Below are 12,416 nucleotides of genomic sequence, written 5' to 3' on the forward strand. Positions count from 1 at the left end.
AAAGTACACACATATTCCAAGGCGGGGAGAATGTCATGACCATATAACCCATGCCTTTGCATAACCAATTAACTCGTGATTCTCGCTCTATTTTCAGCTCATGTACTACAGTTATTAGACGATTAAAGCGTACATTACGTCTTCCTATTCTGTCTCCTTTCTAATCCCGTCCTGGAACTACTCAACTCTCGCAACAGAACCCCACAAAGAACTCTCTAAATGGACGCGCGAAAAATGTTCGTGAAGTTTCACTATATGTCAAAATCTCCAAAAGGACGTAGCTGTTCGAGTATCCTACAAGAGCAATCATATGGTGAATACTCCGTTCAGCTTTAGAACCCTGTGAATCGTAAGTTTACCCTCAGTTGCTTTTGCTAACTAGAAGTGATGTGCAGCTTTGCGAGCAAAGTTCGTCCAGAAATTTGATTTCAAACCTTACCAGTTCCACTGGAGTTGTATTGACCTCTGTAAAGGGAAGATGGAACAGGCTCACCAAAACATATCACAAGGGCTGAGATAACCCATAACGCGGCAAAAAAGTCATACCTCAAGTGAAGGTATGAATGCCGCGTCACCAGTAGCAAAGCGCTTGATCACTATGGGTTACAGGGCGAGCCGCAAAGCTGCATTCGGAACTCTGAATCATGAGTGCATCTAGTCATGGCATTCACTAGAGCTTTTCTCATCAAAAAATGAAGTAACCAACATTGTTTTCGCATAAGTTTTTGGCTCAAACAATTTCCCTAGCGTGGCATTTTAATCGTCCCACCCTTTATGGACCGAGTGACGCTGACGGCTGTTATTATACTAGCTTGCTTTTTTTACGCAAAATTTGGAAAAAATGCAGTTGCATAGTTGAGGTCTCTCTCTCTGGCTTGATGAACCCGTAAACTATCTTTTAAAAAACCACATACTCAAGTTAGCACATTCGGAAATGAAATCACGGAACGTAGAAAACGGAACATACCGAGTGTGATTGTATCGGAAGTCAACGTGAGATCTGAATTCTCCGTCACTGCCAGATATAGTAACTGATAATATCGGTAGATTAATAACGGTGGGAGTAATTCCTCTGGACGCCGGCGAACGGTAATCACCACTTCATTTTGACCCAGAGAATCGAAACCGCGGGAAGCGAAGCACCAACTTGACTGTTTGACACAGCAACTCAGCTGTGTGGCATGCACGTAAACGTGTACATTGCGTGTTATTGCGAGGGTGATGCCGGGAGGAATCCAGTCAGACGACTAGGAGAAAAGAGAAAAAGAAGAGAAGAATCCCTGCCGCAAATAAAAATTAAAAGAAGGGGCAAGGAAATCACAGCAAGGTACATCCTACTAATCAAACCTTACACATAAACTTCACCCTCAGAAAACGTTCGGGAGATCTGACCAACTGAGCCTAGTCAACATGGCCAACGAATTTAGGTTCGTGCTACTACTGTAGATTGAATAAATGGAGGCAAGTACACATTGTTACATTGGAAATTTCCATCTGTTTCGATTCAAGCTTCAGGTTCCGGTAACAAACAGACCGACAATTTCGGGGAATAGGGAGTGCCTGGACTATCAAACTTCACCATCAAGACAGTACAGTGTGTTCCGGTAGGTAATCAGTACCGTAGATGTATCTTACATGTCACTGGAAGGCAGTGATCCACTGAACCCTAGGTACATGATTGTATCCGGGTTATGCGTTACTCCGGTTATGGTGAAAAACCATCGGAGGAACTAAGAATACTTATATGGATTCCCCGTTTATCCCATAATCTTAAGACATGTACGCAATATCCTCGTAGTACAGTGCTACCTTCACTTGATTAGCCACAATCGGAGCCAAATGCGTGAGCCAATCAGCCATCTATTACCTCTACCAGAAAACAAAATAAAATGGATATAGACAGTATGTATCATTGCCGATGCACATGAGAGGAAAATCCTGATTTTTTAAAAACAAGGTTTGCAGAATTGTGCGCGATGGTAACCTTGCAGTAAGATGTAACCTTCGTCGAAGGAGAAGACTTTAAAGGAGTCCGGAGTGGGGCATATTTTGGATGGTCACCGAAACTGCCATGAGTTTGCTTCGCCCAGCAGTCCCGAGACTAAGGGATATGTCCATTGCGCTTTACAATGCTCTAGCGTATATGTTTAGAAAAGAATAGTTGTGCCATGCACAGAAGGGGCACTTTAGTCTACTTTGTGACAACTGATCAAAGTATACGTTGCAGCTGAAGTTGTGGGCCTGGACACCATGCCTGAAAGTGTGAATTAGCTGCCGTCACGGAGCAGCAACAGGATATTATTGAAGAGGATACGTTAAGCTTACATCCACAGGGCGAAATGAAGCCCTATACCAACTCTGGATGCATTCCAACGTTTGGCGACTATGTGTACTTTTCGTGAAAAGCGCTGGTGTACACTCAGTTAGGTTCACCAGATAGTTCCAAATGCATATTTTTCATGAGACTAGTTCATTCTAGTCGAGCTTAATGCCCCCTCCTACTTTGACAGAGTAATTCGGAGTTCAACAGGATTAGAGAGCAGAGAAAGAGATTAAGAGTCATCTTGATCGAAGAGGATAATCGCACGTAACAATGAAGTAGGCGAAAAACTCACTTGAAAGGACGCTTCTTTCGAGTCGAGGTCGTCAAGGGACCCATATCCTTGTGGATGGTTCCCCTGGAGCGGTTTTATGACATCGTTCTGTTTCTCACAGTCCAGTAGCGAGATCAGGAGTGCTGGTGAAGGACTGTACTGCAGCACCAGTTCTGAGAGCAAGATAACAGAGCAGTAGGTTTCAAACGAGTAAAGAATTCACGGAGTGAAAAGGTGATACCGACATATAAGCAAGAGAATAAGCGTTGTGGCGAGATGGTTGCTATTGATCGTCCTAATTTGTGTGTACAAAAGCGATAGCTAACTAACTATTCATTGAATTGACAATCTATCTACGCATGTATATTTTTATTGCTTACTCTATGTTATTAAGATCACTATGACCATTCTGCCTTTTATCACCAAGTCCCACAGGCTTCATCTTTGTTACGCCCGTACAACATGATTTTATTAGTGTACACTAAGTGACCTAGTAACTCACGCCAACCCTAAAACGCAACGACTTTGCGAATGCCCTCCACAGTAGTTAGGCTCAATATCGCAGGAGTAACAGTGAGACTGTGATTGAAATATATGTGCACAAAGTACCTTACACCTCGGAATGGACCCTCTTTGGCTACTAAACGAGCATCGAGCAGTTTAAGCTGTAAGTAGATTTTAGTATGAATGTGAGGCTCGAAAGATAAAAATGAAAGTAGCCGGAATGAAACGAGTTTGCCTTACCAAGACAACTCGCCTATGGTCATGAAAGCGAAAAAGGCACCAGTGAGGATAAAAACAAATGGGATGCGCTACCTGCATGAAAACTGACAACCAGCGGTGGCCATGCAGCTAGGGTCTGGGAAGTGGCATGAGTGGTTGCCATTTTGTCACCAGATATTGGATCCGAATCAATGGGATATAATAAAGAATCGCATCTAGCACGGAAGGTCAGTTCTAGATTATTAGTCTTCGCGATGAATGTGTTGGGCCGATAGTTTCCGAAGCCATCCTCGGGCGAACTCGATGTAACACAAGGGATAACAGTGGAATCGTTGTGCACCGGAAACAAAAAACACCTACGAAGTGTAGAGCTGCAGGTTCCTGTGACAGACCGCTGGCGTTTAGGAGAGTGCAACTCAACCGGTTGTAATGGCGTATGTCGTTTCAGGTTCCCTAGGTAGAGAGCAAAAAATAAGTTATACATACGTAAACATCAACGGCATCAATTCCATCTAGGGTGGATCGCAAGTTCAGATTACCACATACGCAGGGAGGTAGGTCTTACGGAGGCATAGCTTGAAAGTGGTAGCGTGAACAAAAACCAGGACCAGTACTTACGTAACGGTTAATTTACTCAAACATGAATCCATCAAGCTATTTTTCCAATATGCGCAACGTAGCCTGCTGAACTATGTTTGCGTCACATAGAACAATTGAACATGTACCGACGCAAACAATGCCGATCATTTCCAGTTTCTCAGCGCTTTCGTTAACATTCTGCTATTACCACCCAACACAAGACCACCTTTAACAGTAAATGCAAGAAATGCAAAGAAATGCTGGAATGTGGTGCGAAACAATTTTGTATCGCCCATCATTTTCAAGGCCTAATGGTTCCTTGAAATTTCATTCAGAAACATATCATTGAAGAACGCTCTCCGCCAAGATGTTCGGCTTACTATGTATATCCGTGACCAAACTTACAGTGACTTTCATCCGAACCAAAGTATAAAATTGATCCGAGCAACATGAAACTGCGTTGGAACTGAAGATCGACAACTTCACATGTACTAACAAGCAGGGAGTTTAGATTTTGCCTGCATGATCCACATCATCATTGTTGTGGTCAACAACACACCAGTAGTAAAAGTGCATGGAAAGAAGTCCCAGTTAAGCACGAAAAAGGTGATAACTCACCACAGAAAGCCATACGACCCTAGGGGAAACGTTTGAAAGCTAGATGCCTCAAACAAACAACGAAACGAAACGGAACACCTGAGCATTCCGTTGGAAATACCATCAGTGGTGTCAAATACAAACCTTCTTACAAAAAGACAAACGTCCAGTCTTGTACGACGTCAATGAAAGGCAATAAATAGGTTCTCATGACTCAAAGGTTTGTCTGCTCTTCGGTTCTCTTCACTATAAGGGTGTCCTTACTAGCAATGATACACTGATACAAGCTATGGAGAGGCGAAATGGCTGTGGTTAGAGCGCGAATTTACTGACCGGAAGGTCCGTTGTTCGAATCCGACTTCTGCATCCTGACTTTGCAAGCTCTAGCGCTACTGTAAAAACCTGCTCTCTACACTCGTGCCTGGAGTGAAACGGTCTGTTTGGATCATCTGAACTCAGCTTCTTCATCAATGAAGCTACCACTCCTCAAGCACTCTGTCCAAGTGGACCAACCCAGTACCAAAGACCACACATGCGTGCGGTTGCCAGTAGTTGATTTCATGAGATTCTCCGAAAGTTCTGTTGCACTCACCCGCTCACTTTCTCAACTGTCTTCAAGCATTAACAGTCGTGCTAGAGATTGCTTTCTACGGTTACAATTTTAGAGTGTTTCACCACCTCTGTTCAACAGGAGAGAAAATCGCAATCAGTCACGTTGGTGAGATTTGATTTCCGACTGGTCATTGACATATCTCCAGAAGGTAAAATACGCTCCCTGAAATCCGACGGTAGCGCCTCACTCCTGAGAGGAGAGTTTTTGTAATGCTGTGTGCGGAAGCTTGTGACGAAAACTGAACTCGTAAGATGTGATTCCTAGATGTAATTCATAGTCAGCAGGTTGCTGACTAATTATTGACTCGAACGTTTGGTCTAATTAGCCACCGAATCTCGCGAATGCTCCCGAAATAACGAAGCCACGAGCTTGGAATTTTACTGGATATTCACAGTTGTTGTTCACAGGTGTTATCGATTGAGATCATCATATCATCATCATCAACGACAGCATGACAGCATTGAAAATTCCATCATGATTGATAATAAAAATGACCTTGCACTCTATTTCACCTTTACTTCGACCTCAAAAGTTAACCACATTTCGAGACGTGCTCAGCGATCTACCCATAGGATAGCAAATCCTATTCGAAGAGGCCGGATAATGAAACAGAGAGTACGTGCGGTTGTAAACTTTATAACAAAGTTTTGTGGTACACATACTAGTTCCAGTTTAGTGAGTAAAAGAGCAGTGTTTGGACTTTGGTGAGGATTGTCTTAATGAGGGAACCAGCTGAACCATCCTAAGAGGACTAATTCCAAGCACCCCATGGTGTTGCACTTTGAAAAGAGAACATCCTTGGCAGTGAGGGGTGAGAAGTTATAGAACTCGTCTTCATCATGGTTGTCTGGAATCACTGAGAAAGTAGGGTAACCAAATCTAGCGATAGGGACAATAGAAATCGACCTTAAGATAGATTCATAATTCTTGAGCGCATTTTACAGTTTGATATGAACCTGGAGTACAACCAGTAAAACCGAACACAAAACCGAAGGTGTATTTACACTGTATGAGGAAATCAGGAACATAAGGGTAAGAAAGGAGACAATGTAGATTCCTGATTCACACCAATGCCAGTGAGTGGGAGGAAGCGATCCTTTGGCCACTGTGTCTACCACCCAACGTCAGTGTTGAACACTTACGCTTCGCTGCCGTACAACCATAATTTATTTGAGCCTTGTTAAGAGAACAGTTTAAAGTGCATGGGGAGGGGATCTACTGCTAGCCTACTGCAATCATCCCGAAGTGCCTACAACCCCAGGCACTCATTCAGGAACCCTGGATAGAAACTATCAACAAGAACGCCACTGACGCCTGTTAGCAGCCATATACGGGGGAAGGGCGTTCCCGGTATTCTTCGCCTCTTTGGTTTCATTAGCCTTCCGCGTCAACCAGATCCGGTAATTCCCAAGGTTGAATTATGTGCGACATTGATTGAAACATTTCATCAAAAATCAATTAGGGTCACTGTTCTTTCTGATAATGCTTGAGTGAGGCCGGAGGGTTCGTGTTGCGGGCTTTGAATCTTCAGAGGTTTGCATCCGAAAAAGAGAACAGAGTGATGGAGCATTCAGCTCAACGGCTGCGTGCGGATCTTGAATTATTATTCTGATACGCAGCGAAAAATTTTCGAGCGAGTCCACTGGGTGAACAAGACCAGCCTGCTGGCTCATCTGCTTTAGAGCTAAAAAAACTAAAGGTAGCCAGTTAAATCGAACATAGAAACTTCAAGGTTAACTTTGAGCTGCACAAGGCTGTCGGCACCGGCTGATGTACATATATCATTGCCGAGGCTCTTGCAAGATGAATAGGATCGTCATCCCCAATGGACAAGCTTACAAACAGAGTACTATTAGTGGGTGACGGGGAGGAGTGTGCGAAAAAAAGGTTGGCGTCAACAGTAGTCTGTTGCCGCTTACCTGTCCACCCGTACGCAGCAACTAAGGCGACCCGGCTGATGATACCAGTCGACACCGATGTGACAAAGGATAATATATGGTCGTGGAAATCATGGTTGTACGCAAAAGGGATGTCAGGGCACCCAAACCTAGACAGATATGTGACTGAGACCCTCAACCAAAGCAGTTGGCTAAGAAGCCTGACCACAAGGCGGGGGGAAGGAGGAAAGGTAGTCAGGACCACTAGCTCTACCAGACTTAAGTTGTTTAGCTTGCTGTAGACCACATTACCTGCTATACTGACCGTATTACTGGACTCTTTGTAGGTGCCAAACGCAGCGGTTGGGTTTGAGGCACCAACAAATTCGCATTTTAAGACGAATATTTGCAAACACCCACAAAGCTTATTTAGAGCATTTCACATTTCACGAGAGATTTTACTGCCAGGTGGCGCTTCCACGTAGATTTCAATCAAAAGCTGTATTTCCACCTTGGCTTACGCCACCAAATTCTTGACCATCATTCCTCTAAGCTTTCTCCTTTAGCCTCCGAAGGTACTTGAAAAGAGAAGACGAAAACATGTCAGTTTGAGTAATATCTCTTGGAGTCACCAAACATGTGATACTAATCCCCAGGAGGAATTGTTCGATAAGTATTTCACGTTTATGATACTACCATGTAGAACAGTTATAGAAAACGAAATGTGGACCATGACAAAGTGAATTACACAGTAGCTGTCCGCCATCTCATGAGGCAGAGCAATTGCAGTCGACACTGCTGCAAGTTAGCCACAGAACTCAGAAGCGGTTCAAAATTCCCGTTAATGCTCATAAAAAGGGCGCCAAAATCAAATGCCTTCAGATCGGTGGCCAACTGAAGGCCTACTAAAGCACGATTCCCGTCAGGCATCACTCAACCTGGTAGGCATTGTTACATCAGATATGCATTGTGTAACTTACGCTGTATCGCATAAGGTCTGCACTACGAACCTCCCAACCTAAATATGTTACTTTGCCGTGCGCGACCGTATTAGGAGTCAGGTAGCTGTACCATCAACCCTGAGACCTCAGGACAGACCAGTCCACCTACAGCAAAGCGAATCAGACTATTAAGCCATTAGCTCCTTTAAGAAAGCCCAAACAACATCTGCCTCGCGGTTCATATTTTAGAGTCACAGGCAGGGAGGTCTATCATCAACTTAAGCTCTGGAAGGACACAATGAACCGAGTGGGATGCTATGCGAGTCCCCCATGGGCAGCAGAAAGCCGGTATGTTGTTTTGTTGCTCCAGCGTAACAAAGCACCTGGTCCCAGTGGCATGCTTCATATGCTCTCTCAATCAGGTGGCGAGTCCCTCGTGGTTATCCTGATGGGTTGTCCAAAGGACCTAGAACGCGGAAAACGTGCCGGGAGAATGGTACACCTCAACAGGGATTCCAAATTTCAAAAATAATAAAAAGCCGTCTTGTAAAAACCACAAAGGGACACAAAGTGGCCATAGTTTCCCAGATACTCTTTGGTATTATCCTACGAAGGTTGAACAAATAACGAGTGAGAGTCGCGAGAATCAAATTGGGCTTCGTCCTCACTGAGGTAGCGTTGACCATTTCCTCATCTTGCGGCGAGTTCTGGAATATCCCCCAAACATGGTAGCTTTTTTCGATCTCACGCATTCGATCGACTTTGATGAACGTCAGAAACTGACAAATTCCGGTTATGAATGGTGTCTCTTTCAACTTGTTTACTTTTGTAAGGGCTCCAATTTGCCTCCTCCTTTGGACGTGTCTACAGCAAATTCTTTCGTGAGTTCGCCATTCCATTAATGTCAGGCAAAGGTTCCCCCTCTCACCATTCCTCTTTAACTCCATAATCGACATTCTGCTCGACTTTACCCGCCTCTAACCCTTCGGAGATCAAAATACTCCCGAGGTGAACGTTCACGGACAGCGAGTATGCCGATAATGTTGCTTTTCTCTGGAGATGCAAACTACTTTAAATAAGCAAAACAGTTTCGCATTTTATATCTACAACATCTCCCAACCATAAATTGTGAAGTGTTGCTGCCAGATTGGGTGGCATCGAACTCAGGCATTATGCTTACCGGTTAACCAATGTGGTAGATAAGTTCGTCTGTCTGAGTAGCTATACAAGTCCCTGAAGACTGATGAATGATATAGTCACTTTCCGAATAGGAAGGAACTGGACGGCGTTTGCCAATCTCTGGCACTCATGGCGCCAATACGACATCATCTTGGCTGTCGAGTGTAGAGTGTACAATGCCGCGATCCGAGCCGTCCTAATTCAAGGATCAGAGATGTGGTCGCTACATGTGGAGGATCTTCGACAGCTCTGTGTCTGACCACCATTGCCCCGAAGCATTGCGTGGGTCTGGTTGGCGTTGAGGTACGCTAGATAATTTTCTGGAAAGTCTAGTCTTCCTCGATGGATCAGCTGGTGACGTTCCATAGGTCACATTGGTTAGGCCACGTAGTTCATGTGTCAAAGGACCGCACGTACTGTATAGCTCTCTTCTCTCAGCCTAGATTTCGCTGGGGAGAAACGAGACTTGGTAATGAAGCACAAAAGTCCTTACCAGTCCACTGAGTTACGTCAATAAATACCGTCTCCCAGGATGAAAACTGCAGGACCCTGACAAATACAGTTGCGTCCCGTGGCCACTGGCGCTCTTGAATCGAAGCTATCACCTTCAGTGCGTTTCTTCCACCTCCTGCTATATCGGACAAGCAGAAGCAGTTGAAGTAAACTGAGTGGGCCGTAATCTGCAACGGGTGGCTCTTATCGCCTTATTATCCCTACCCCCGGTGCACCAGCTGGAGACACTGTGCTCCGGTGAACGGTTTGTGAGCTGAAAACAGAGGGGCTGACCAACAACCTATACAAGCGGTGAGAATTCACTTGCATGGACAGAAATGCACTTTTATGGAGGTTTTTTGAAGTCAAAATTTTGTAAAACGAACAGTGCTGTCTGGAATTTGATACATCAGTGAGAAAGGCAAAATCATAGCATGGTAGCGAGTATAAAACCGATCAATGGGTGGTCTTATTGAATGAAATGCACTCACTCACAAGTGGGTGATAACATGTGCCATAGAGGTTTCGCGTAAACACTGCGCAGGGTGACGGTAATAAAATGTATTGTAAAAGTGTGTCAAAAAGTAAACAATTGTGTTTGGTAGTATGTGTCGTGAAACAGGGTTATTGTACATTGCGGATAGAACCCAAGTACACACCAAGGTGATATTGACAGGAGACTTAGCTGAATTTCGCATGTACAGTACTTCTCAACTGATTAGGTTGAACGAAGTTCACTTAGCGTCTCAGATGGGAAGATATCCAAGCAATCAAGGCAGTTTTGCTCACACGGAACAAACCATTACATTTTTGAAAATTCTTGCCATTTGTAGGGCTTACCAAGAAAGTCTAACTGATAGAGCTCTATTAGTCTTACTTCACACTCCAACATCAAATTAGATAAATGTGTAGACAAATCGGGCTGGCGTTAGCGGAGTAGTGCGACAACACAAAAAAATCGTTCAGCTGTAGCACCCTTTCGGTGCCCAACTGTCATGTCATCCAAAGGGAGCACTAGGGCTGGGATAGTGCCAGGTTGCCCAGGCCTAGACAGGGGAAGTCGAGAGGCATCACAGAAGATAATCCGATATCTTGAATAGCTTCTCTACTATGTGCAGAACAGTCAGTTGAAGGATTTTAACGAATGGTGATCCGGTTGGGTTACCCGTTAACATCATCCCGATTGGCAAATGAGTGTTTTCAGGCACAAAATAAGACTGAAGCAAATTCGAAAACTACTTCATTCTAATGAGCCAAGGAGAGCCGAAACTGGTATCGGGTTGCCCATGAGTCTTCAAAAATGCTACATATAGTAATATGTCAAGCTGAACTGCATAAATTGGCCAACAAAAAAGTTTTTAACTCGTCCATTGTTGAATACGTACTTCCGTCAGAATTCAGTGACCGATTAGAACCCACCTGCAGTAGACTCGGAGATAAGGCGTTCTGCTCGAGTTTGTGATGAATCCTCCGGCGGCTTTGGAAGTATGAAAGGTTTTACGCGCTGCGCAGAAAGTGGGGAAGAGGGCAGTGGATTGGCACTTTGGACAGACAGCGCGCAAGGACGCCGTGGAGTACGCATATACGAGGGAATGGGTAGAGAACTCGGGCGTTTCACAGAATGTACGGGCAGTTGTGGTCCTTGTGAGGTATCTGCCAGTGGGCGCGTATGTCGTTTTTGCGAGTTATTCGCAGAAGCCAACTTTGACTGGGGCAAAGCCGATAATTTGTCCGATGGTGACTGGTTTTGGGAGAATGCTGAAGTCACTTCAAACGTTATTGATGAGAAAACGGAGGCCGTAGTTGGTCTGCTATTCGAGAATGTCTGCACAGAATGTGCAGGCTGTGGCTGCGATGCTGGAGCCTGTGGTGATAATTTTGAAATGATATCAGCTGTTGAGCTGCCGCTCTGAGAGACTAAAGGAGAGGAAGGGTTAAGAGAAGGAAATGTTAGTTCCATTTTCAAGTCACTACAACGGACCACCGTATCGTTTTCCGCGGATGGCAGGTATAATTTTGGATGATATCAGCTGTTGAGCTGCCGCTCTGAGAGACTGAAGGAGAGGAAGGGTTAAGAGAAGGAAATGTTAGTTCCATTTTCAAGTCACTACAACGGACCACCGTATCGTTTTCCGCGGATGGCAGGTAGTTGTTGTCACATAGCCCACAGAAGGAATCATCTTCCGATGGGTGAGTTTCAAGCGTGCACTGCCCAGCGGAGGACGATGAAGTCGATGTCGTGATCACCGGGAATGACATCAAAGAGAATGATAGATCACAATGTAAAGTGACTGCAGCTTCTTAAATAGGTTTCAACTGATTACACATGAGTTCCGAATAAATCACCTGTGGATTGAAAGTAAAAAATTGCAGTAGACAGACACTCAACGTTGGTCAAGAGACTAATTCACAGAAGAGGGTAAAACAGCCGGACCAGAAGGCTGTTTGAATTACGAGAGGAAGGCTGCCTCTCAAGTGTTCCAAATTGGGTCAGCTTGGTGGATATTTTGGTGCATATGAGGTGTCAGGATGAAACACGAGATTGCTTGATTCGAGTAGAGAAACAATAAAAGTTAGTTTCCTGGAAAATTGTGATTGAGATACCTAGGGACGAGGACATGAGGCATGAACTGCTTTCCGGAGATAGGAATCAACCGGCCTACAAATATGGTAGAAGTTTGAGTTACGGTCTGAAGTGTGTTAAAGTGTTATCAGGTTTATTTTTTTTTGGTGCCAGTATTAATTAGTGGTACTAATATGACACTGTTGCCGTGGGTCTATTAAGACTAACAATAAATTAACAACAGCTCCCTCAACATCA

At 44.4% G+C, this 12,416-nt stretch overlaps 1 protein-coding gene across 1 annotated transcript in view; it reads right to left on the reverse strand.

Moving 5' to 3' along the window:
* The window catches only part of T265_12673 (hypothetical protein), a gene marked incomplete at both ends in the record, with an annotated part of 35,844 nt that extends 24,284 nt beyond the window's left edge, over positions 1 to 11,560 (reverse strand). The window contains 4 exons of the mRNA XM_009164936.1: positions 968 to 1,247; positions 2,616 to 2,767; positions 3,411 to 3,770; positions 11,015 to 11,560. Coding sequence (XP_009163200.1) covers positions 968 to 1,247; positions 2,616 to 2,767; positions 3,411 to 3,770; positions 11,015 to 11,555 — 1,333 coding nt within the window. The remainder of the gene's footprint in view (positions 1 to 967; positions 1,248 to 2,615; positions 2,768 to 3,410; positions 3,771 to 11,014) is intronic.
* Between the last annotated feature and the right edge of the window lie 856 nt (positions 11,561 to 12,416).

The sequence above is a fragment of the Opisthorchis viverrini genome, assembly GCF_000715545.1.
Source record: "Opisthorchis viverrini unplaced genomic scaffold opera_v5_10, whole genome shotgun sequence".
Classification (NCBI taxonomy): domain Eukaryota; kingdom Metazoa; phylum Platyhelminthes; class Trematoda; order Opisthorchiida; family Opisthorchiidae; genus Opisthorchis; species Opisthorchis viverrini.